This window comes from Trichechus manatus, unplaced genomic scaffold (genome assembly GCF_000243295.1).
Source record: "Trichechus manatus latirostris isolate Lorelei unplaced genomic scaffold, TriManLat1.0 scaffold00028, whole genome shotgun sequence".
NCBI lineage: Eukaryota > Metazoa > Chordata > Mammalia > Sirenia > Trichechidae > Trichechus > Trichechus manatus.
In genome coordinates this window covers 5,404,541-5,430,792 of record NW_004443964.1, presented here as the reverse complement: position 1 = coordinate 5,430,792, position 26,252 = coordinate 5,404,541, and the positions used below count along the sequence as shown (strand labels likewise).

Sequence of the window (26,252 nt, the reverse complement as noted above, 5' to 3'; positions counted from 1 at the left end):
GTATGTACCATAGTTTGTTGATCCATTCATCTGTTGATGGGCATCTAGGTTGTTTCCATCTTTTTGCTATTGTGAACAATGCTGCAGTGAACATAGGTGTGCATATGTCTATTTGTGTGACAGCTCTTATTTCTCTAGAATATATTCCTAGGGGTGGGATTGCTGGATCATATGGTATTTCTGTTTCTAGCTTTCTAAGGATGCGCCATATCATTTTCCAAAATGGTTGTATCATTTTGCATTCCCACCAGCAGTGCCTAAGAGTTCTGATCTCCCCGCAGCCCCTCCAGCATTTGTTATTTCCTGTGTTTTTGATTCGTGCCAGTGATGCCCGGTGAGATGGTGTCTCTGTGGTTTTAGTTTGTTATGCGTAAATTTTTTAATGAGAAATTTGCACTGTAAACTTTCACCTAAAGCACAAAAATAAAAAAGATTATGCCTGTTAGAAGCATTAATCTTGATGAGACTGACTGTGGTGCACAGGTGAATAGACTCTTAGGGAATGTTTGTTCTCTTACCTGATTCTTCCCTTCAGGAAAGCACCCACTGCTCCCTTCTCATTTCGCCTTGTTAATAACAGCTTTCCTATCTGTGGTACATTTGTTACAACTGCTGAACCAGTATTGATACGTTATTACTAACTGAAGTCCACAGTTCACCCCAGGTTCCCTCTGTGTTGTACAGGTCTATGAGTTTTGACACGTCTGTCATGTTTCCTACAGTTTCATACAGAATCATTTCTCTGCCCTAAAAATGCCCTGTGGACCACCTATTCATTCCTCCCTACCTCCCCTCAAAGCCTTGGCATCCTCTCATCTTTTTACTATTTTGCCTTCTCCAGAACACCATACAGCTGGAATCATACGGTAGGTAGCCTTTCCAGAATGACTTCTTTCACTAAGCAGTATGCTTGTAAGGGAAAAGCTGTCTCCTTTGCCATGATACCAGAAGAACCAGATGGTGCCGGCTACCATTACTGAACATTTTGATCAGGACTCTGTAGAGGAATAATCCTGACCAAAAGGGGGAACATGTAGAACAGAATTTCAAATTCTCATGGAATCCCGACTTCCTGGAGCCATGGGGCTGGATGAACCCCTGAAACGGTTGCCTTGAGATAATCTTTAAAGTTTAAGTCAAAAATATGCCCTGAAGTCTTCTTAAAACCAAACAGTAGTTTAGCTAAACTAGTAAAAAATGTGTGCCTTGAGCATTGTGCTCTTTTAAGAGCTATCTGTATGAGATCAAAGCGACAACAGCAACTGGGAAGATTAGGGGGCAGTGAGTGAGTTTATGTTAATGAGGGAGGAACAACTCAGAAAAGGAGGGTGAGAATGGCTGCACAACTTGAAGAATATGATCAGTGTCACTGGATTGTACATGTAGAAGTGGTCAAATTGATGTGTGTTTTGCTGTGTATATTCTTAACAACGACAACAAAATAAAACAATTTGCACGTAAGGTTCCTCCTTCATGTCTTGTTGTGGCTTCCTAGCGCATCTCGTTTTATCGCTGGATAATACTCCAGCGTGTGGATGTACCGAAGCGCGCTTTTCCACTCACTCTTTGGAGAACATCCGGTGGCTTCCTGTTTTTGGCAATTTTGAATAAAGCCTTCCACGCTGACTCCTTTCAAATATGCTTGAGACTGTCCTGCTTTGTACTGAATGATGGTGAGTCGGGTTTCTTTATCGGAAATACTGGTGATAATTAGAGACGTTCCTCTGAGTTGGCGTGTCAGAAAAACTACATTTATATTCTTGTTGCTTTTTACAGCTTCATGAATGTGCCCATGACCAACAGTAAACCTCCCATTTTTAAAGTCCACGGTTGGATACGTGTTGACGTGTGCAGACCTGTGAAATCATGGCGACTGTTAAGATAGTGCCCGTATCCACCACCCCCGGAAGTTCTTTATGACGCATCGTCATCGTCATGCCTCCCTCCTTCCCATCCCCAACCCGCCTGTGTAACCACTGATCTTCCTGTCCCTGTAAATTTGTTTGTGTTTTCTAGAATTTTACAGACATGGAATCGTATATAATTTTTTCTTTTTTTGGCACCTAGCTTCTTTCACTCAGCATAATTATTTTGGATTCATACATGTTACTGTGCTCATACATAGTTCATTCTTTATTACTGCGGAAGAGTATGCCAGTGGATGGATATGCCACGATTTGTTCAGCTATATATATTGAAGGAGGAAACATTGCATTAAAAAAAAAAGATAGTATTTTTTTTATCCCACTTTATCTTTCTAAGATTTCGGATGTGTTAGCATCAAGAGTAAATTCTACAGTTTGTTTAAAAATCTGGGTTAGCACTTGTAGACTAGAAAACAAAGGGATACTTTTTAGGCTGTTAGGGAAAAAAAAAAAGAGTGCAAAACAGCTCCTAAAGTTATGTTCTAGGCAGCAAACAAAACCAAATCTGCAAATCTTCAGGCCAAGGCGGGGAGGGATAAAGCTGGGGTATGGGGGTGAGCTAGCCAGGAGAGGTCTGCCATGCTGGGAGCAGTTTCCTGAGCCGAGGAGGGGTCTTTGGGGTGGGGGTGGGGGTGTCTCCCAGAGGCGGGGAAAACGTTTCCTCTGCCTCCAGCATCTCTTCAGAATAGACCTCTTTGAGACGCTTGTCCTTAAAAGCATTACCTGGCACTCACGTGCAGTCAGCCTCATATGAGTATGATTCCAGAGGCTGCCTGTTTCCAGAATGTTCCCTCACCTCTTGCTGACGTCTGAAATGTTTAAACAGGGCTGCAACCTTTTATTCTGCATCTTGACAAAAGGCTTTGAATCGTAAAGCCTAGGTGATAGAACAGACTTGAAACTCATACTAGTCTGCTTAGTAATCAATTAGTATGAATGACGCTTGGGTGCTTCTGGGCTTCGTGGGGTGAGGGGAGAGATTTATCATAAGGCTTATTGTTATGGAGGGCATCTGAGGACAGTAACTAGGACAAAGATGTGTTGTAGTTGTCAGGTCAAAAGGTTGGTCACAAAGTTAAATTATTTGTTGTAACACAGCCAGGAACATCATAGCAGCTTCTTGACAAGTGGCTCCTGAGACTGAGGAACTGGATTTCAATGTTACTTTGTTTGAATTCACTGTAGGTTTAGACAGCCACGTGTGGCGGGTAGTCCCTGTGCTGGCCGGTGCAGCTCTAAACGTCGAGTGGGATGGCGGGGGTCCTCACCCAGATTCGTTCTCCCCCCTTCACCCCACCTCTCTTTGGGCTTGCGTGCGTGCAGTTGAGTGTGTGAGTGGGACGTGCATTTGACGGACCCCTGCTGTAAGTACAGTCCCCGATGTGTAGTGGAGGACATTTTAGTGAAGTGGAAGTTCGTTCGTTTTATAATCCTTTTTATGTCATTCACACGTCCTTGTCCTTCACTGTTCTGGCTGGTTGGCATTTACAGAAACCCTTGAATTGTTGTGAGAAAAGAAACGGAACCTTCTGCAGTTAATTCCTTACCTGAGGAGTCAGCAGACTACAGCCGGCCGCCTGTTGTTTGTATTTGAGCTAAGAATGGTCTTTCCATTTTTCAACAGTTGAGAAAAAATCAAAAGAAGAACGATATTTTGTGACATGGGAGCATTTTGGCTTTGGGGTGCCGTGGAAAAGCTACCGGGACACCGAAGGTGCCGTGGCTGGCAGTTTGGGAACCTCTGACCTGGAGCGCTGGCAACAGTGTGGGACACTGGGGCACACTCATCTGCAAGCTCAGTTCTCAGATGAGCCAGGAAGAGTTTTGTCAGCAGGACATCTGACTGTCCTGTGTGCCGTGTAAAACCACAGCCACAAGCTCGTTGTGCGCTAATGGGGGAGGGTGGCAGACACAAAGCTGTCAGATAGGTTTTATCCAGGATGCGCTGGTTCTTTGCTAATGTTTGTACGCTGATTTTTTTTTTTTTTCCCGTCATGTATTAGCACTTGTTTCTGGGATCCAAAGGGTTAGGGACAGTTTACGGCAGAACGTCTTAAAATCGATAGAACTGTATTTAGTAGCACTGTCTCTGGCACTTTGGGAGGTGACCCTTGTCTTTCTGCTTCACGACACCCCCATCCCACTCGTCACTCAGTCTCCAAGAACCCCACCTTTTGGAATAGCTAGAGCCGCTGGCAGTTTGGGGGTCAGGAACAAAAAACCCACTCCTGTGTTTTTTTGGACACTGTTTAAAAGTGTCAGAGTAGGAATAAATCAGATTAGTGGCCTCAGTGGGTGATTGTCACCAGGCCATTTAGAGTTGTGTTACTGTTGCCAGCTAATGAAGCCATATGCAGAGGGCGAGCTCAGTGCAGGCTAGAGACTTGGCCACCCAAACAGCTACTGGACGGAGCACCCTTTCCATGCAGGTGGTGGTGGGGGACAAAGAGGGGCACTTGTCCCCAGGCACAGGTCTGGGGCAGGGGTGCCAGATGAGGCCAGCCAGAGAATTACCCCCTCCATGAGATTACTCCCAGGTGCTTGTTACCCACGCTATGCCTCTGGACACAGGCCTGACCCCCAAACTGGTGGAAACACCCTGAGTCGTCATGCTGTTTTCTAAAAGGAAAGAGGGATTTTCAAAGACATTCTGAAGTTTCTTTCCCTTATCCTCTAACAAATATTTCATATTTAGAACTTTTGGAGCAAAGGAGTATCTGAATAAAAGAAATTGGTGTATTGATGCAAAATCCCCCACGTTTCTTACCAGTGTTTGCCCATTCCCTTTCTGTCGTGTAGTGTAATTTATATGGAAATGGCTCCTTTATCAAAAGAAAATATGCTGGTTTATGCCATTGTGCGGTAAACTGTGAGATAGGAGTGGGCGTTGGGCGAGAGAAATGGTAAAAAGAATGCATGCTTAGTCTAAAATGTCTAAACTAGTTGGAATATGCATGCGTTTTGGTGTATGGTATGAGCAACACGTTTACCATCTGTTCTTCCAGCTGTAATGAGGCCTTTCCAATAGTCACCCTGATCACAGTGCAGTGAGAAGACCCTAGAGGAGAAGCTCGGCTTTTTCTGAGGGTTACTTAGGCATCTGTCTTGATGTTCTTGGGTGCCCCTCTCTTAGACATTATATTATTGTTAGTTGCCCTTGAGTCGTGCGACCCCATGTGTGCAGAGTAGAATTGCTCCACAGGGTTTTCAAGGCTGTGAACTTTTGGAAGCAGATCGCCAGGCCTTTCTTCCAAGGTGCCCCTGAGTGGGTTCTAACCACCAACCTTTTGGCTACTAGTGGAGTGCGTAACCGCTTGCGCCACCTCTGGGAAAAGTGTATTGTCAGGACCTTGGCATTTGAAGTTTCCTGTGATGAGTTCATAGTTTAAACCTCAAATGTGTTTGATCTTAGAGGGGAATGGCTTGGGGCATATCAAATTTTTAAATATATATTTTTTTAGTTTTAATGTGGTCATTACGGTATTTTCTCGTCTGATCTTATTCCCACAACGGAGCGAGTGAGTATCCCACTGGGTATTTCAGTCCACTGTCAGGAGTCACTGCACTGGTCAGACGGAAGACTGGTGGTCGAGGAAAATGACTGGTTTCAGTACACCCATAAACCGTACCCGTTGCCGTCCAGTCAATTCTGACGCATAGCCATCCTATAGGACAGGGTGTAACTGCCCCATGGGGTTTCCAAGGCTTAATCTTTACAGGAGTGGACTGCCACATCTTTCTCCCTTGGAGCAACTGGTGGGTTCGAACCACCAACCTTTCAGTTAGTGGCCAAGTGCTTTAGCCACTGCGCCACCAGGGCTCCTTGGTTAAAATACAGGACTTCCCTAATAGGTTTGCGGGCACCATCTCACAGTTGTTCGCTTCCCCATAGCAGCCGTGCGCTCTCGGTAGAGAGTGGCTTCATCTGATGGGCTGTCAGTAAGGACTGAATGAAGTTTGCCAGAACTAACCACATTCGTCTTTCTTTAAAAGGACTCAAGTTTTTTTTTAATTTAATTTAATTTATTTTGTAGCTGTCGTTAAGGTTATACACAGCAAAACATACATCAACTCAGCAGTCTTTACATGCACAGTTCAGAGACAGTCTTCAAGTTGCGTAACCGTTCTCATCCTCCGCTTCTGAGTCGTTCCTCCCCCATGATCGTAAACTCATTGCCCCCTAAGCTTCCTGTCTAATCTTCCCAGTTGCTGTTGTCGGTTTTATCCCATGTAGTTCTTAAAAGAGCATAATGCTTAACGCAGACATTTTTACTAGTTAAGCTAAACTATTGTTTGGTTTTAAGAAGACTTCAGGTGATATTTTTGATTTCAAGTTTAAAGATTATCTCAAAGCAGTAGCTTTAGGGGTTCATACAGCTTTCATGGCTCCAGAAAGTCCGGAAGGACTCAAGTTTTCATGAAGTGCATGTTTTTATAAACAACTTATTAAGTCGGAACACATTTATTCACAAATAGCGTGCAAGTTGAAACCTGGGGTTACTTGTGGACGAGAGGACAGCATGTTCTGTGAGAGAAATGGTGTCTGGTGCCAGAGCCCAGAATGGACCAGGTTAGATAAAATAGGTGTCGGGGCCTTCTTTGCCCCCGGGCAGTTGTCACCTTCAGTATCTAGAATTAGATGTTGATGTGCTTTTGCGTCTCAGCAGCAGACCCTGGCACTTGAAGCTCTTCATGGCGGTGGTCCCTCCTGCATGTGAGCCAGCTTCTGAGTAAATTGACATTTTGCAGACGGTTCTGAACGAGTGCTCTGGAGTTAGTCTGTGCTCTGTTCCCTTTTGAAGGTTTTGCTTGTTTTCCTCCCACCAGGAATGTCCCCTTCCCTCAGAGCCAGTTCTCTAAAGCTGCCCACTCTTGCAGACCCTGCGGGGACCTACTTCTTCCATAAAGCCTTCAACCGCCCCCCAACCCGAACTGATTTCCCCTTAATTTCTTAAGCAATATTGTTGTCACTGTAGTTCATTTAAGGAGGCCTCGAGGTGCAGTGGTTACGCGCTCGGCTGCTAACTGAAAGGTTGGCGGTTCGAATCCAGGGGAGAAAGAAGTCTGCTTCTGTGAAGATTACAGCCTCGGAAGCCCTGTGGGGCAGTTCCGCTCTGCCCTCCGGGGTCTTTTTCTAGTTCATTTGATAGTTGCTCACCTCCTCCCCAGTCTTTTCTTGTGTTGTGTGTACAGTTATATTACAAGTGTTTACGTTTTATCTCTCGACATCTGGTGGCTTCCGCCTTTGTATTCTCTAGAATCCTTAGCATAGTGCCTGCATGTGTGGGCCCTGTGTTTGTATTTGTATCCGATAGGCAGTGAATTTTAGAATTGTCCAAGTCTCAGCGCCCTTGGTCAGTTTGCCACATTTTCTTGATCTGTTGAGTGCTTTTTGTTTCTTTGAGCACCGGCAGCTCCCAGGAGAGACTTAAGCCAGGGTGTTTCACTTACGATTCTTTCCAGGGTAAGACCAGATCTGTTTATAAAGGAGCTTGATGGTCCAGTTTAGCAACCTAGAATGTCCAGGTGGTTCTCAGGAAAGCAGCGGGCTTAGTTTGTTGACTAAATTGGATATGAACACAGTTCAATTTAAAGGTGGGTTCTTAAAATGGAATTTCTTTTCGGTGGGTTTTCTTGGCAGAATGTGCCGTTAAGCTGATTAATTCTTAAGTTGAAACGCCTTCACAAAAACACAGCTTTCTTTAATACAGTACTAGCTTTTAATATGTCAAAATTGCATTCAGAGGTTGGTTACAAACTGAAAGTCCTGTTGTCAAGCTCCCAAACTGCAGGCCCAGAACTCTCTTTGAACAGGAAGAGTGGGTGTAGGAAGGTAGGAGGAAGCAAAGTCACCCCCAGGCAGCGTTCCTTACAGTGGCATGTTGATAAGGCCCTCGTTGTGTTTTTATTATTGAAACAATGGCCATGTTAAACAAATGAGTGAGCAAATGGCTCCAGCAGTTTTTTCTGTTACAAAAGTAATTTTCTCTTAAAAAAGGAGGCGTCAAAGAACATTTCTCCCTCTCTGAAGAAATTACTTCTGAAAGAGTTCGTTTTGTCCAGCCTTTCTTGATTTTTGCATTCGACACATGTTAGGCGTGATCAGGAAATGGCTGTATAATATTGCAGACAGTTATGAAAAAATAATACTTTTGGAAACTTAGCTGCTTTTTATGGTGGAGTGATTTGATCGTGGTGAGAGTTGAAAATGGGGCCCCTCCTGGCTCTCTTAGAGCCTTCCTAGTGCAGAGGTGAGCATGGAAGGCCAGCTGATGTGGGCTCTTTGGCCCAAACAGGCCTTTAAAAATAGCGAATCTTCACATAAAAATCCCTGTTGCTGGCTTCTCTTGAAACACTGGAAGCTGGCACACTCTGGGCCTGCGTGTCCTCAGAGCCACAGGGAGCTGGCATCAGGAGGGACCCTGGGGGAGGGCTCCAGCTTTGGGTCAATTTTTGTGTATAAAATGTGGCAGTCTAGCATTTAATTGTTTACATGCAGACCGTACAAACTGTAGATCGGTTAGTTTGTTGCTTTGGGCTAACCTGGACAGGCTCTGGCTTTGTGTAATAAAAGCATTTTTATTTACACATGGACTTTTTTCTCCCCCCAGAGCCACCTTTAGGGCCACCTTTAGCCACACATTAATGTTTTGTTGCCAACTTTTTATTTTGAAAATTTTTTATTTTCAGAAAAGTTGATAAAGTACAGTGAATACCTGTATGTATTTCAGTAGCTAAATTAACACATTTGCATTTTTTCTCTCTACACACACACACACACACACACACACACACACACACACATTTGTTTTCTGTAGAACCATTTGGAAGTTACGTATATCGTGACATTTTACTCCTAAATACGAAAGTATGTATTGGCCGAGAATAAAAATACCACATTATCACAGAAATTTAATCCTGATAGAATATTATTTCATTTGTATGCACAGTCTCAGTTCCTCATTTGCTCCCAAAATGTTCTTTTCAGCCATTTTTAATCTGATCCAAGAGCCAGTGAAGCATTGTATTTGGTAGTTCTGTCTCTTTAGTTGCCTTCGTTCTAGATGGTTCTCTGTGCTTTGTTTGTTTGTCTTTCACTTTTTTCCTTTACAAGCGTCCAGGCTGGTTGGTAGTAGAAAGTTGCATAATTTGGATTTGTCTGATTAGCCTCATGTTGAGCATTCTCATGCAGAGTGCTGGGTAGGCCCCGGGCACTTCCGTTGCATACCACAGACTGTCCAATGGTCCCAGTCAATACTGGTTCTACATTTAACCACTTGGTTAAGGTGGTGTCTTCAGGACCTTAGTCTCTTTGTAGCTAGTAATCTGTGGGATGATAATTTGAGACCATGAGGCTTTCTTCCAGCAGCCATTCAACTGGTTGATAGTTCTTGCCTGAATCAGTTACTGCACATGGGTGGCTGAAAATAGTGATTTTTCTAATTCTGCCATTCCTTCTGTGTTTATTAGGTGACATTTTTCTGTTAAATTTCCTCCTCTCCCCTTTTTCTTATCACTGTGGTTTATAATACTTGACCATCTTTTGTCTTTGTGGTGCTGAAATTATCCCAGAATTGGCCAGGGAAGGCCCTTCAGGCTCGTTCCTGTATCCTTTTGATGTGTCCTCATTAGTCATTGAGCATGTCCTTGCTTTCTGGTAAACAATGTTTCAGACTCACCTTGAACTTTGCTTGTACCAGAAGTGTGATCAGCCATTTCTCCAAGCAGCCTGACGCCTTTTTGGTAGGAATGGTGTTTAGAAACCAAGATTTGGTGCCAAATTTGCTCATCGCTACAGGTGTTACTGCTTCTATACCCTTCCAGTGGATAGAGCTAAAACATATATTAATGTTTTTAGTAAAACTAGAATGCTTCTATTTTCCAGGGGCTGCTAACATGCACGTAGAAACCTTACAGATTGTAGTCCATATTGAAAAGCTAGGGTACGGGTATCTATAAGCAGTTTCAGAGACTAAAGTTATGTCAGCTGTTTGCGGTCTTCCTTTCCCATAACCCTCTAAGATGCTAGGGTTTAATATACTAACAGTGTGCAGAGTTCATTAACCTTACCTATCTCTGAAAGACAGGCCAGGTGAGGTAAGTGAGCACAGAAACAAAGAGCTGAATTCCTTTATTTACCCATTGCCGGGGAGTCAATTCTGACCCCTAGCGACCCTGTAGGACAGGGTAGGGCTGCCCCATAGGGTTTCCAAGGCCTCTCCTTTCTTCCACGGAGTGGCTGGTGGGTTCAAACTGGCAACCTTTCGGTTAGCAGCCAAGCGGTTAACCACTGCACCACCAGGGCTCCTTTATTTACTAAACATTTATTCCATATTTTAAAAAAAGTTTACTGAACATCAGCTTTGTTTCAGGCACTGAATAAGGTCCTGGGGATGCAAAGAGAAGTAGGACTTTGTCTCTGCCCTGTGGCTAATAACACGTTTGATAACAGGGTGGCAGGACTCAGAGGGACCACTCCTGACACCCACAGCTCTGGAGAGGACTGTCCGGATCCCCCGAGGCAGCCGCTCTCTGGCCTGGACACCTTAAGTGCCATCTGGCTGGGGTTTACATAAGGTGAAATGCGATGCCTGTGCAAATAGGCGTCTACATGGAGAGACAGTTTTCCAGGGAATGGAAAGTTTTTAGTCTGTTTCAGAGTCAAGGCTAGGTCGTGTGGGTAATGTCTTATGCTGACAACCTCTCAAGAATTTAAAGGATGTCGTGGGTAGTTTGAAAATGGTCTAATTCAGCTACTTAAATAGGAGAGATCCTAGCTTACCCTTTGTGTAACTTAAAAGTTTTTTTTTTGTTTGATGCTCTCATATTCTCCATTTCTCGGTAGTCGCAGTGCTGGACTGTCCAAAGCCCGGATGTTTTGTTTTGAACATAGTTCAGGGTAAAAGTCAGTTTAGACAGTTTCCAATGTCAGTGTTAACTAAGTGATAATCAGCCCTTTTTTTCTAGAATGTATTGCTCACGTGCTCTGTACTCACTGCTGAAAATCCTTAGAGCTTCCTATGAGATTATCTGTGGCATGGTCTGAGCAGCTGAGTAAACTTCCTGAATGCTTTTTTTAGAAAATGCATGGAGACATAATGTGTGATTTATCAAGATTGTGGCAGTGATGGGATTCAGAATATATCTGAGTGAGCAAGGGGAGTAGATGAACATAGACGAATATCATTAAGGTCTGTGATCCATTTGGAGTTAATTTTTGTATAATGTGTGAGGTTTAGGTTGAAGTTTATCTGTTTTGCCTACGGGTGTCCAGTTTCTCCAGAACCATTTGTTAAAAAGGGGATCCGTCCTCCATTGAATTGCTTTTGTACCTCTGTCAAAAACCAGTTGGGTGTATTTGTGTGGGTCTGTTTGTGGACTCTATTCTGTTCACATCGCTCCAGTCCTCTGCCAAAACCACGGTCTTGATCACTGTAGCTATGTAACCAAACCAAAACCAGGCACCACTGACTCGACTCCAACTTGTGGCACCCCTTGCGTGTGTCAGAGTAGAACTGTGCACCATAAGGTTTTCAGTGGCTTGTTTTTCAGAGTAGATTGCCAGGCCTTTCTTCCAAGGTGCCTCTGGGTACACTCAAACATCTAACCTTTCAGTTAGCAGCCGAGCACGTTAACCATTTACTATACCACCCAGGGACTCCATAGCTATATAGTAAGCCTTAATAACCGGCAGAATAATCCCCCCCGCAACACACTCTTCTTTTTCAGAATTGTTTTAGCTAGTCTAATTCCTTTGCCTTTTCATATCAATTTTAAATAATCTTGTCTGTGGCTGGGATTTTGATAGAATTACGTTCTGTCAGTTTGGGGAGAGTTGGCATCTTTACTATGTCGAGTTCCAATCCATGAACACTATGTCTTTTTATTTTATTTATTTTATGTTGCCGTGTGTTAAGAGGTGATTGTTCCACCGAGAATATCAGTGACTTACCAGATTGCATCTTTATTCGGTTTCTTTTTTTTTTTTCCTCCTTAATGAATAAATAAATCTGTAGGCCTATGAAAGGAGGTTTCCTACATGTCCTTTGATTCCAATGTTCGTGGACAGTGACACTGTGAATGAATTCAAGAGTGAAGATGGAGCTGTCCATGTCATTGAACGGCGCTGCAAACTGGACATAGACGCTCCCAGGCTGTTGAAAAAGGTGATGAGAAAGGACGTCTGAGAGACGACCCCCCAGAACAAATGAATCAATACTTAACAGCTTCTGTTGCAGTTGGCTGTTCTTAATAAACTCTTTTTCTCTTTGTTTCTTTTTTTAAAGATTGCAGGGGTTGATTATGTTTATTTTGTCCAGAAAAACTCCCTGAACTCTCGGGAACGTACTTTGCACATCGAGGCCCACAATGAAACGTTTTCTAATCGGGTCATCATCAACGAGCACTGCTGCTATAGCGTGAGTAGCCCAGCGCGCTCAGCCGGACACGGCAGGCGCTCTGGCATACTGGCTGTCGTTTTACACAATGCACTTTTCTGTCTGTGAGGGCAGTTCTTCATCAGATGTTGTCACCGAGATTCGTGGCATTGTGGGGAAGCAGGGGCGGTTTACCACGGAATGGATGGCATTGTTGTGGCAGTTAAAGTAGCCCAGTGAGGCTGTGATTTGGTTTTTAATCCTACTTTAATATGCTGTTTCTTCTCTGGCCCCAGTCTAACACTTGAGAAATATATATTGAAGGACCCAAGATACTGATATTAAGATGAGAGCTGAGAGGCGTTACCTGCCCCCGCTTCCCTGCTCACTGCCCTGTGTCCAGATACTTCTCTGACCGGATTGTCAGAATTGCCTCCAGACACGTCTGTTTCCCTCTGTCCTCATCCTCCTACAATTCGGTCTCAGCACAGAATCCAAAGAGCCGTTTAAAACACATCAGATCATGTCGCTTCTCTGGGCTCCAAGCCCCGCAGAGTCCCCCCATGTCCTCAGAGGAAAAGCCCAGAGCCCTGCCAGTGGCCCACAGGCCCCGTGTCCTCACTTGGTCCCCACCTGCTGCCCTCGTTCATTGTCCCTGATCTGCAAGCGGCTTCCCCAGTGGGCCTTTGCATCACGTGCCCCTGCTGCCAGGAGCGCTTCCCAGACCTCTGCTTGCGCCCCCTCCCGTCCTTCAGTCTTTTCTCACGCCTCCCTTTGTGGACAACGCCAGCCTGGCCACCTGTTTAATTCTGTAACCTGCTAACCGCCCCCCGACCCCGTCCTTTTAACCCTGCTCTGCCTCTTCTGTTTTCCATAGCGCTCACCTTCCAGCACCCGTACGAGCTCCTCACTGTGTTTATGGCTAGTTGTCTCCCCTGGCTAGACCGGAAGTTCCACACGGCAGGCTCTTTGTTTAATTGGTGGTGGAGAGCAGTACCTGTGGTGCTCAACAGTACGCCACGTGAATGAGTGAACCAAAAACGGACACAAAGTTCTCCTTTTATAGCTGCCGTTAGGCTGTTTGGGGAAATTATTTGCACCTTTTCATGATTTTGAACCTCTCTGTGTAATTTTTTATCTGCTGTTTTCCTGATAACAACATTATTAGTAAAATATGTGTTTTCTTCTGGTTACCAGGTGGTTGAGGAACAGACAAATGGTACTCTCTGCTCTCAGTCTAGTTAACGGGAGTGCCTTCTCTCCTATCCACAGGTTCACCCTGAAAATGAAGACTGGACCTGTTTTGAACAGTCTGCGAGTTTAGATATTAAATCTTTCTTTGGTTTTGAAAGTACAGTGGAAAAAATTGCAATGAAGCAGTACACCAGCAACATTAAAAAAGTGAGTCGACCTTCAGATTTTCTGGAAGAGGGTGGACAGGAGTCTCTGAGATGACCTGAGGCCAGGAATGGTTAGCCAGGGGTTCCCAGCCATTTCTTGAAGAACTGCTTGGACTTTGCCCAGAGCCTGGTATCCCAGGAGTGGAGGGAGTGAGGTACCGAGGGTGCTCCTCGCCAGTAAAGAGGGAAGCGTGGCTGCTGGCTGTGGTGTTCTCTCCTCAGACTCGCCTAGAAAGGTGAGAGTTGGGGTGAGGCAGCAGCAGCCAGCTTAAAGCACCCCAGGTTCCCTCTCTGGATTTGCTGGTCGGGGCCTGTGTACTGAGGAGATTTACCAGGAGGTCTCTCAGGGGCTCCCAGCCCTTGGGTTGTGAGATTCGTCTTCCACGGAAGACATTCCCTCTTCTCTCTTGTCTTCATGCTGTGGCTCATCATCGTGTGGAATTTTCGTTTTAAATGTATTGGTGTGAGGCTGTGGGGCGCTTTTTGAAGGCTTGTTTGATTTCAGAGTACTGCGTTGGAGAGAATTTAGATTGAGACATAAAGCACATATTGAGTACAAGTATGGGAAATTAGTGTTTTTAATTAGTTATATAAAAACGTCCATCTTTTTAGATACTGTTTCCTAGACCTTTGGAGAAGAGGAAGCAAAATAAGAAAAACGAAAACACAAAGGCATTTGACTTTCTCCGTACTTTTTTCCTGTACCGATCAGTTTTGGTTCGTGTTTTCAAAGCCTGTGAGGGATGAGTAATGTGTATGTTATGAACATACTAAGTCTCAGCTTGGCTTTGTTTTCAAGGGGAAAGAAATCATTGAATACTACCTTCATCAGTTAGAAGAGGAAGGCATCACGTTTGTGCCCCGCTGGACGCCGCCTTCCCTTGCGCCCTCCTCAGAGGCAGCTTCCTCCTGCAAGAAACGGGCGGTGGCCACAGCTGTTGTCATCCCCGACACTGCCCTGACGGAAGGGCCGAGCAGCGAGGCCCTCAGTAATGCTGGCGGGGCCCCCGAACCATTGGTGGGAACCCCTGACGGTAGGTCTGGAAGAGGCTGTGTTCTTAGAACAATTCTTAGTAAATCGTTGCTGAGTGCTGTTGAGTCAGTTCTGACTCGTGGTGACTCCATGTGTGTCAGAGTAGAACTGTTCCCCATAGGATTTTCAATGACTGGCCTTTCTTCGGAGGCGCTTGAACCTCCAACCTTCTGGTTAGAAATTGAGCACGTTAACTGTTTGCACCACCCAGGGACTCCAGCCGGAGGCAAGACCCATCCTATACAAAGCAGAGCCATGTCGTTGTGACTTGGCCCCAGAGGGAAATGATGTCATGCACGCACTTTCAACAGAGGTGCTGTTGTGCCCCACGCATTATTGCTGTTGAGTCAATTCCGACTCATAGGGACCCTAAACGACAGAGTAGAACTGCCTCATAGGGTTTCCAAGGCAGTAATCTTTACGGGAGCAGACCACCACATCTTTCTCCTGCAGAGCTGCTGGTGGGTTTGAACTGCTCACCTTTCAGTTAGCAGCCAAGTGCTTAACCACTGCGCCACCAGGGCTCCCGACTAGAAGATCAGAGAGTCATTTTCTCTCTGGGTGCTGTACCTATTCTTGTTTACTTGGGATATTTAGATACTACATAAAGGAAATGTTAGTCTCTTATTTCTGGCCCCTATCTTTCAGCTTATATGACATATTCATTTTATTTTCTCTGAGAATGAAGAAACTTAGGATTTTTGTTTAAAAGGCAGGAAGGGGTTATGTCAGCAGTCATTCCTTTGGTGAGACCAGGAAGTGCTGACAACATCTTTAGTGAATGGATGGTAGTGATGAACCCTTTAACACAGAGTTATAGCATCATCATCAAACACTTCTTATGCTCACTGTGTGCCAGGCCTTCCCAGGAGCGTAGCGAGGGTAGTGAGCACCCAGGGGCAATCTCTAAGTATGCCTCTCCCCAGTTAAAGCACCCAGGGGCAATCTCTAATTTGCATCCCCCCCACCAATTTCAAGACGAATAGACCTTGGTAGCGGCGGGGTGTCAGCGGAAACGCCTTCCCCCTCTTGGCTGGCTGCCTCAGGTGCCTTTCATGTCTGGGGCACCTCGGAATGTCATTCCGCACTTCGTCTGGCGCCCCCTTAGACTTAGGCCAGGAGCAAGGCCACTCTCTGGGCTCCCCCACCTTACCTCCCACTACACCTCTGGGCCCCCCTGGGTGGCACAAACAGTTAATATGCTCCACTGCTAACTGAAAGGTTGGTGGTTCGACTCTACCTAGAGGTGCCTTGGAAGAAAGTCCTGGCAATCTACTTCTGAAAGATCATAGCCATTCAGAACCCTCTGGAGCACAGTAATACTCTGCCACATGTGGGGTTGCCATGAGTCAGAATCGACTCGATGACAGTTGGTTCTGTTTTTGTTTTCTGTGCCAGGCACTGTTCTAAGCAGTTTATGAATATGCACTCATTCAATATTGGTTCCTTTAAGGTAGGAACTTTATACCACATATTATCTGAGACACAGACTGATTAACTTGCCTGGGGTCACACAGCTAGGAAGTACAGGTCTGGCTCCAGGGTCCGTGCTTTTAGCCACAGTGTTGTGACACCTTACACACACACACACACACACACACACACACACACCCCTTTTCTCTAATTATAAGAGCAATGCCTATTTTAAAAAGCTCAGAAAACGTAAGAAAATTCTACCACTCAGAAATGTTATCAAAATGTATCTTTCCACACATTCTTCTCTGCAGTGAAACTGTGCCTGTTGTTAGCTTTTAAAAGGTGGCAGGAGTTTTCCTTGGTTTGGGGATGCGTTTTCTTTTTCCCTCGTGAGCTTTCCTTTGCCGCCTGAAACGTTGGCTGTCTCGTTCTTCCAGCGTGTGCTACAGTGTCATGGAAAAGAGGCCCCGTGTTCCTGAGTAGAGTAGCTCGATCCAAGATAGGCTTAGAGCTACTTGTTTGTCTTATCTCATAGTTTGCTATCCTGTGAGACCCCTTTATAGAACTGTAAATAAAAACAGTCATTAAAGATCTGTTATGTCCATCATTTTATTATGACTGGCGTAGAGATTCTGGCAGGAGGTGGCCGGCTGATAATGCGAGGAAGAGAGTTGACGAGAAAGTTCGCCTGCGTTCTGGCTGGTGTTTTCATTATAAAGAGTACCAGTGAATTTCTCTGAGGGGTCAGTTTAAATCTGCCATCTCTAGGGTCTCATTTACCTCTGAGACTCCAGGACCACGCGTTCACCAAGCCGTCAAGTTCCAGTGTTCTTAGTTGTAAACAATACCGTGTAACTTATGTTCCAGATAAATTAGATGCAGACTACATCAAGAGATACCTGGGCGACTTGACCCCCCTGCAGGAGAGCTGCCTCATCAGACTTCGCCAGTGGCTCCAGGAGACCCACAAGGGCAAGGTAAGACTCCACCCGCGGCGTGCAGGGGTCTCCTCAGTGTGAAGTCATGGGGTCCTTCTGCTCACGGCGGCTGAGTGCCTACTTGCCGCGGCTGGGGTGTTCCTTCAGATCTCAGAGGGATTCGATCGGCGCCTCTGTGGCGTCTCAGTCCTTTGTGGTAGGTCCTGATGCTCCTCTGTGTATAATGAGCCATATTTTCCTGGGTTTTACAGGGGGTGGTCTAGGCTAAAAAACAAGCATCAAATCACAAAGCAACACTGTGTTCTAAGTATTCATACATTTTACTTTCCAGAGGGTTTGGAGTTCACAGATGATCTATCCAGAGATTACAAATATTGGGACTTTCATTTTGAGTTTTTTGGTGGAATTTTTTGCCTCATAAGGAATTAATTCCATTTTTGTAATAAGCCTTTTACTAAGGGGGGTGGGGGGCGGTAGTGGGCAGAGGGGGGTGTGTGTGTCTGGTTACTGCCCTTACTTGGCAGAGGGAGGCTGGCACTGCGTGCAGTTGACCTCCTCTCTAATTTCTGTCAGACCTGGTTACCAGAGACCCAGCATACGAGCACTGTGTTACCACCAACAGTCAGGAAAACAGCCGCAGTGATAACAGCTACCGCTGCTCCTGTACTGCCGTGTGCTGGACACGGCTTGAGCCCCTTTATCAAATCCTCCCAACAGCCCTGTGTGGTGGGTGCTCTTTTTGCCACCTCGTTTTACACAGGAAGAGACTGAGGCATAGAGAAGGGAAGTAACTTGCCCGAGGTCTTTACAACTAGTGCGTGGTGGGCGCAGGGTGTGAACCCAGGCTGTTTGATTCCAGAAGCCACATTCCTAACGCTTCCGTGTGCCGTGACCGTGTGGTCCTTTCTGAGTGAAGTCGCTGCCGCATCAGCGGTCACGTGCTCTGAGTGGGTCTTCCAGGGTGGGTGGTGAGCAGGCTCACGCTCACACTTCCTTCCTGGTGCCCTTGGACCGGTGGCACGCATTTCCCATGTGTGTGTCAGCGAGTGGCCATGGAGAAAGAGGCCCGATCTGGAGGACGCAGCCGTAGTCAGGGAAGTATTCAGTAGTCAGTATTCAGGGAAGCGGCCTATTGATCACCCGTCGTGGAACCTAGAGATGCGTCCTGTAGGTTCACAGCACCACCATCATTACCAGAACCACCAGTGCATTTTTGTCTTGTAGATTTTTATTTAAGCATGATACATACACAGAGAAGTACACAGACCCTCCTAATCTGCAGATCTTCTCAGCGGCCCAGTTGATGTTTACAAAATCATTTGTGTCTTCACACCACTGAAACTAAGATGCGGTGCTGTCAAGATCATCAGACTAATAGTGCTGCTTTTCTGAAGCATTACAGATTTTTCTGGTAGCAGCTAATTTTAAATAGTGGAATGCAGCTCAGTCTTGCTAAGTGGTGGGAGTTTGGAAGGCTTACTCTCTTAGCAACTTCTGACATTGCTTAGAAACGTCTCTTTCTCTTACTAGATCCCCAAAGATGAGCACATTCTTCGGTTCCTACGCGCTCGGGACTTCAACATCGACAAAGCCAGGGAAATAATGTGCCAGTCCTTAACCTGGCGGAAGCAGCACCAGGTCGACTACATTCTGGACACCTGGAACCCTCCGCAGGTCCTTCAGGATTACTACGCGGGCGGTTGGCACCACCACGACAAAGGTGATCCACGCACTTGGCCCCGTCTAAGTTTGTATCGTGATCTGTCTCAGCAGGTCATAAAGACTCTCCAAGACCTCCCTCCCGTGAGCGTGTTGTCCCTGCCCACTTTTCCCGACTTGAAACCAGCTGGTGGTGCATCTTTCCCTTTCTCTGAGTTCTAGAGCATCACAGCCAGTGCCACACTCCTAACGCAGCCTGACTATACCTCAGAGAGCAGCCTGGGAGGCCTGTGTGTGCTTCCTCCTCCTACGCCCATGTCACCCCTGGGCAAGTTACTTACTGCCCTTCTTAGTGCAGTGGGGCCTGGTTTGCCCGATTATCATCAAGCCTGTCTAGTCTGAAATGTGTGCAAGGAGGGTTTCTCCACCGGTACTGTGCTAGTAAAGGGACTTTTCAATGACTTAAACCCCTACCCATTAAAAACCCACTACCGTCAAATGGATTCCGACTCATAGCGATCCTATAGAACAGAGTAGAACTGCTCCATGGGGTTTTCAAGGAGCAGCTGGTGGATTCAGACTGCCGACCTTTTGGTTGGCAGCTGAGCTTTTAACCACTGTGCCACCCTGGCTCCTGAACCCCTAGAGTATAAAAATGTTTGGCCATATTTTCTACATCTAAGTGAAGAGCTTCAGTTCTGCCCTGGGGAGTAAGTAAAGCATAAATCCAGGGCATGGTACACCTAGAATGAAGAGTGATTTAAATGAGGAATTTAAAGCACAGCCTACTCGGTGGCTTCATGCATCACGCCCTGCACGAGACCCTGCCCTGTCCAAGATCTGCTCCTCATTTCCCTGTTCAAAACCTGATGGTGGACGGAATGGACCGCCAACACTGGGAGCTCGCCCCCGGGCTTACCGTAGGACCACTCCCTCTCCCACCTCGGACAGACCCTTCTAGGGCTGGAGAGTCCCTACCCGTCTGTTTTTCTGACTTCATCTTTTGTATTTCTCCAGATTAATTCTAGCTTTATTAGTTTTTACTGGAAGCAAGTAATATTTATATTTATTCCATTCTGTGATTTTTAAAAGATTGAAGCTTGGTAGTAAGACATTGACAAATGTGTCTTATTAAAAGTTGGGAGAAATTTTTTTTTAATCAGCCTTTCAGCAAGATTTTGGGGCACAAAACCTTATTGCTTTTTTTAAATTTTTATTTTATTTACTTTAAGTGAAAGTTAACAATTCAAATTAGTCTCTCATACAAAAATTCATACATACATTGTTATGTGACCCTAATTGCTCTCCCTATACTGTGACAGCACACTCCTCCTTTCCACCCCTGATCTCCCATGTCCATTCAGCCAGCTCCTGACCCTCTCTGCCTTCTCATCTCACCTCCAGACAGGAGCTGCTCATTTAGTCTCATGTATCTACTTGAGCTAAGAAGCACACTCCTCACGAGTATCATTTTTTGTCCCACGGTCCAGTCCAATCTTTGTCTGAAGCATTGGCCTCGGGAATGGTTTTAGTGCTAAGTTGGCAGAGAGTCTGGGGGCCATGCTCTGGGGTTTATCTAGTCTCGGTCAGACCTTTTTGCTTTAAGTAGAACATATCGAGAGCCAGATTCTGCTAGGAGGTGAAGTTTACCAGGTGATAAATACAAGGTAAATGTCAGGCCCTGTGACCACCATTAAGATTCATTAACAACCTGCGATATGCAGGTGACACAAGCTTTCTTGCTGAAAGTGAAGAGGACTTAAAGAACTTACTGATGAAGATCAGAGACCACAGCCTTCAGTATGGATTACACCTCAACAGAAAGAAAACAAAAATCCTCACAACTGGACCAATAAGCAATATCATGCTAAACAGAGAAGAGATTGAAGTTGTCAAGGATTTCATTTTACTTGGATCCACAAGCAACGCCCATGGAAGCAGCAGTCAGGAAATCAAACGATGCATTTCATTGGACGAATCTGCTGCAAAAGACCTCTTTAAAGTGTTAAAAAGCAAAGATGTCACTTTAAGGACTATAGTGCATCTGACCCAAGCCATGGTGTTTCCAGTCGCCTCATATGCATGTGAAAGCTGGACAGTAATTAAGGAAGACAGAAGAAGAACTGACGCCTTTGAATTATGGTATTGGCAAAGCATATTGAATATATCATGGACCGCCAGAAGAACGAACAAATTGTTTTGGAAGAAGTACAGCCAGAATGCTCCTTAGAAGTGAGGATGGCGAGAATTCATCTCCTATACTTTGGACATGTTGTCAGGAGGGACCAGTCGTTGGAGAAGGACATCATGCTTGGTAAAGTAGAGCGTCAACAAAAAGGAGAAAGACCCTCAAGGAGATGGATTGACACAGTGGCTGCAACAATGGGCTTAAGCATAACAACGATTGTGAGGATGGTGGAGGACCAGGCAGTGTTCCGTTCTGTTGTTCATAGGGTTGCTAGGAGTCGGAATCCACTCGATGGCTCCTAACAACAATGTGACCGCCATTAACAGCAGAAGTCAAGCCATAGTTGCCTTTCAGGAGCGTGATCAATCCATGTTCTTTCCTGCTGCTCTCCTACTTCTACTTCTGCTACTTCACTACTCCTGAGTAGCGGGAGTCTGGGTACTGCTGACTGTGGGGTACTCTCTGGTCACCGGGATCTTTTTCTCCTTTGTGTAACAGGCAGTGATGGCGTGGAGCTTCTGGGATGACTTAGGTTCCCTTCAGGCTCCATCCATTAGACCTCCAGGCCATAAAGAAGTAGAGCCAAAGTTTACTGAATTTATGAATTTAAAGATTTCCAGAAAGTCCTTATCTGTCCTTGGCACTTAGAGGGGGAATTGAGGGAAGTTGACTTTTTAAAAATCTTCACATGAACTTTTTGTTAACTTAAGAATTGAAAATTTCGTAAAATTTCTATGCATAGAAAAATGTGGCTAAACTGATACTCCCCTGCTTTTGAAAACCAGCGCTTGTTGAACCCCCTGGTTGATGAAGTGAGGAGACCAGGCCTTGCTGACGCCCACAGTTCCCCTGGTCCTGGTCCCTCTCGCCCCAGTGAGCCCTCCCCATCCTCTTGCTCCCCAGCCCCAGCGAGCCCTCCCCAGCCCCAGCGAGCCCTCCCCAGCCCCAGCGAGCCCTCCCCAGCCCCAGCGAGCCGTCCCCAGCCCCAGCGAGCCCTCCTCAGCCCCAGCGAGCCGTCCCCAGCCCCAGCGAGCCCTCCTCAGCCCCAGCGAGCCTTCCCCAGCCCCAGCGAGCTCTCTTCAGGCCCTGCTGAACTGCTCCTCAGTTGGCTCTTCTTTCTTTTACAATTTAGGGGGAAGTGTGGGAACCCCTCACAGGAGCATAGGCTCACCTGTAATCTCCTTCTGAAGGTTCTTGTTGATGCCTCTTTGCTGACAGTTTGTTTCCTTCCCCTCCTACAGACGGGCGGCCCCTCTACGTGCTCCGGCTGGGGCAGATGGACACCAAAGGCTTGGTGCGTGCCCTCGGCGAGGAGGCCCTGCTGAGATACGTGAGTGTTCCCCTGCGGGGATATTAGGATATTCAGACATCAGAGGATGTTTTATAAGCCTGGGTTGGGGAAGTCCTTCTCGAGCAAGCTGGGAAACCCAGAGCTCTGAGGAAGAAAATGGGATTTGGCAGTGTTGTGTGTAAAGATCTCTCTGGTAAATGGTACCTGGAGACACAGTCAGAAGACAGAAAATAACCCGGAAGAAAATATTTTTAACATGTACTGTACTGGATGAATGGTAGGTATTCCTTACATACGAAGAATTCCTGCCAGTTTAAGATAAAGACATCTCAGTAGAAAAATTGGCAGAGGCTTTCAACAAGCAGTTTACAGGTGAGGAAATATAAATGGGCAAGAAACCTGTGAGGATGCTCAGCCTCCGGGACGGCGGGGGCCACTGTCATGCAGTCAGGCAGTGAGAACGAAAACGTCGTGCGTTCAGTGCTCCTGAGCATGCGAGGAAGTGTATACTAATCCATTTGCCATCGCTGTTTGAGAAATCTGGCAAATACATATGAAAAATGTCAACATTCATACCTTTTTACCCAGTATAAACAGGTCTTTATTGCAACAGTGTTTTAATACCAGAAAAGGGAACAGTCTGAATGTCCATTAATAGGGTAGGGGTTGAAAAAATATTTCCCTTCTATGGAAAATGGCGCGGCTGGTAAGATTGAGTTGGGTATACGCGTCGCGACAAGAAGCGGCGCTCACAGTCATTAAGTGAAAAAAGCAAGTTGCAGTGTGGATGATGTGACTCTGTTTTTTACAAAACAGAAGTCTAAAGCACCGTATCTTTTTTTAAGCGCTGTTTACACATCCTGTATGTATTTGTGTGCCCGCCAAGTGTTTACCATTGGTACTAGGAAGAATGAGGAGAGGTGGTGGTCTTTGGCTTCATATCTGTGTTCTTAGGCTGATTGACCTGATATCACAGGTTTGCACAGGTGGTCCCCAACTTACGATGGGGGTCCGTTCTGACCACGCTGTCGTAAGTTGGTTCTGACGTAAATTGAATACTACCTCATGTTGTCTGTTTGTCCTGTAAACAGTAGATTAGAACTGATATATCTTGCTGATGGATTGAACTTTTTATCATTGTGTAGTGATCTTTCCCATCCCTAATAATTTTTGGTTAGTCTATATATTAATATAGCTACAAGTTGCTGTCAAGTTGATTCTGACTGATAACGACCCTATAGGGCAGAGTAGAACTGCCCCAGAGGGTTTCCAAGGAGTGGTTGGTGGATTTGAACTGGCGACCTTTCAGTTAGCAGCCAAGTGCTTAACTGTTGTGCTACCAGGGCTCCGTAGCTCTACTAGTTTTTTTCTTCAAGGAGCCCTGGTGCCTCAGTGGTTAAGCACTTGGCTGCTAACCAAAAGGTTGGCAGTTCGAAGTCACCAAGCTGCTCTACCGGAGAACGATGTGGCAGTCTGCTTCTGTAAAGATTGCTCATTGCCGTTGAGTTGATTCTGACTCATAGTGACCCTCTAGGACAGAGCAGAGCTGCCCCATAGGGTTTCCAAGGCTGTGATGCTTACTAATGATAACAGGTACCAAAAAAACAGCAACAGACGGTTGTTAAGTACGGTTCGTTGTAACTCGAGTGCGTCTTGAATCGGGGACTACCTGTATCGCTTTTGTAGTTAGAAAGGAAAATCTGTTTATATATTTAAAAGATTTCAGAAGATGACACAAAATTACAAAAGCGTTTTTCACAGTGGAAGCTTCAGGAAAACCATCAGCATATCCACTCAGGATGACTTCTTAGGAGCTGATTCCGAGTCACTGCTTCACTTCACTGTCCCCAGCCTAGCTTTGCTTCCAAGGTGTCTCTCACATCAGGCCTCTGCAAGTATTCTCTCCACTGGCACGTCCTTAACGCAGGCCCTCAGTGTCTCGTCCGGAGTAGCCTGTCCCCCTGACTGCAGGCTCACCCATCTCCAGTGCAGTCTCTGTGGTGTCGGCACTGCCGTTTCCCCTCCCTGCAGAAGACTGTCCTTAAATTAGAAACACGGCCAGAAGGCACATTTGTAATCTCGTTATCCTAAACTTCGACTGCCACCATTTTGTTGGGTATTCTGTTAGTGCCCCCACCATGTGTGTACATGCACACATACACACATATCTATACGAACACGTATATGCACATAAAGACGGACGGACTTTCGTAGGGGAAGGATTGGTTAGTCCAAATTGAAGGCTCTCTTTAACTGTACTTTGAGAATATGCTAAGACAGCCCTTTCTCTTGGCAGACATGTGTAGTATCAGAATGTTCCCACACTTAACAGACACGTATCTTCAGTTCCAAATATGTTTGTTCTGAAGACAAAGCAAAAGATCGCCTCCTCCCTGCTCATCTGGTGATTTCTCTTGCTATTATTTTACTTGGGGTATCACTTTGGCCAGAGATGATAGTGTTTATTCTCCTTTGAGAGTAAAATATTCTGTCGGTGAGACATTTTGTGTGTATGAATGTGGCAGAAAATCTAAATATATGACTTGTTGGGTTCACATGCCTCCCTGTAAAATGCTGTGTTAATCTCGCTTGTTTTCATAGCTTGCTGCAGTAGTTTTGCCCTTTTAAAGACTAACCGCGGTCATTTCATGGCTCTTGTACGCACAGGTTCTCTCCATAAACGAAGAAGGACTAAGACGGTGTGAAGAAAATACGAAGGTCTTTGGTCGACCTATTAGGTAGGTGTGGGATTTTGATTTGCTCCCAGCTCATTTGAGAATATGAATTACAAGTTTCCAGTTGATTTTTGGCACCAAAATCTGAACGTTTACTGTTTTCCACAGTGTTCCACGTGGTAGAAAATAGGTAAAAATGTAACATGAGTATGTGGGAGGGACAGCGGCCAGGTTCTAGTATTTCTTCCTCCACTGGGGTGTGCTGGCGCGGCATGAGATGGGTCGGCCTATCCGGTCAGTCGGCTTGGTCCTCATGACCCCATCTGCAGCTTTGATGCAGGCTAGTCAGTTTTTGCCTGCACACACACACATAGTTATTCTGCATTCCTAAAGCAGACTTCTGATCATGGTGAGCTGTTGTAGAAAGGTGAGTGACTCACAGAGGTTGAGAAAGGCCTCAGTGGCTCACTGGAGCGTAGCCCCATGGAGGCGAGGAGGGTGAGGGTCCTTGCTCACTGCTGTATCCCCAGCTGCAAAGACAAATATATATTAAAATTGTCGGTATTCATACCTTTTTCCCTAGTATAAAAGAGTCTGTATTGCAATGTTGTCTTAATATCAGAAAAGAGAACCATCTGAATGTCCGCTAATAGGGCTGAAGACAGGCGTATCGTGGCTCAGTCCTGCTGCCTGTTAAATGCAGGTGTGCGCCCTGTTGGCAGTGGACCAGGAGACGTGACTTGAGTGTGAAGGATGACACACATCACCCTCTTTGCCAGATCACCGAGCACCCATCGCTGAGGCTGTGGACGAGCCATTGGTTGCTTTGGGTGATGGGTCCTGTCCTCTGTGCTTTTTAGGAGTAGATAACACGTTTGCTGTACACATAGTTCATGAAACTGCAATTCCCCAAAACTAGAGTATTTTTGGAACTGGATGTAAATGACTGTGTTATGATTTCAAAAAGAAAAGGTGAAATACAGAGCACCGTGTGCCACTCGTGCTGTATCCTGAGTGACGCACGGCTCCGTAACCCCGCAGCTCGTGGACCTGCCTGGTGGACCTGGAAGGACTGAACATGCGCCACCTGTGGAGACCCGGCGTCAAAGCCCTGCTGCGCATCATCGAGGTGGTGGAGGCCAACTACCCCGAGACGCTGGGCCGCCTCCTCATCCTGCGCGCCCCCCGCGTGTTCCCCGTGCTCTGGACGCTGGTGCGTGCAAATCCCCCACGTGTTCCCCATGCTCTGGATGCTGGTGCATGCATATCCCCCACGTGTTCCCCGTGCTCTGGACACTGGTGCGTGCAAATCCCCCACGTGTTCCCCGTGCTCTGGACGCTGGTGCGTGCA

The 26,252-nt window shown here is 46.0% G+C and overlaps 1 protein-coding gene across 5 annotated transcripts in view; it reads left to right on the top strand.

Moving 5' to 3' along the window:
- The window catches only part of SEC14L1 (SEC14 like lipid binding 1), a 60,428-nt gene that overhangs the window by 24,132 nt on the left and 10,044 nt on the right, over positions 1–26,252 (top strand). For 4 of the 5 annotated variants that reach the window (XM_004374121.2, XM_023729221.1, XM_023729219.1 and 1 more), the window contains 9 exons: positions 11,942–12,091; positions 12,212–12,343; positions 13,574–13,702; positions 14,501–14,735; positions 17,018–17,127; positions 18,619–18,808; positions 22,177–22,265; positions 24,894–24,964; positions 25,943–26,114. In XM_004374121.2, the coding sequence (XP_004374178.1) occupies positions 11,942–12,091; positions 12,212–12,343; positions 13,574–13,702; positions 14,501–14,735; positions 17,018–17,127; positions 18,619–18,808; positions 22,177–22,265; positions 24,894–24,964; positions 25,943–26,114 (1,278 nt within the window). The remainder of the gene's footprint in view (positions 1–11,941; positions 12,092–12,211; positions 12,344–13,573; positions 13,703–14,500; positions 14,736–17,017; positions 17,128–18,618; positions 18,809–22,176; positions 22,266–24,893; positions 24,965–25,942; positions 26,115–26,252) is intronic. The other variant, XM_023729222.1, reaches the window with a different exon arrangement.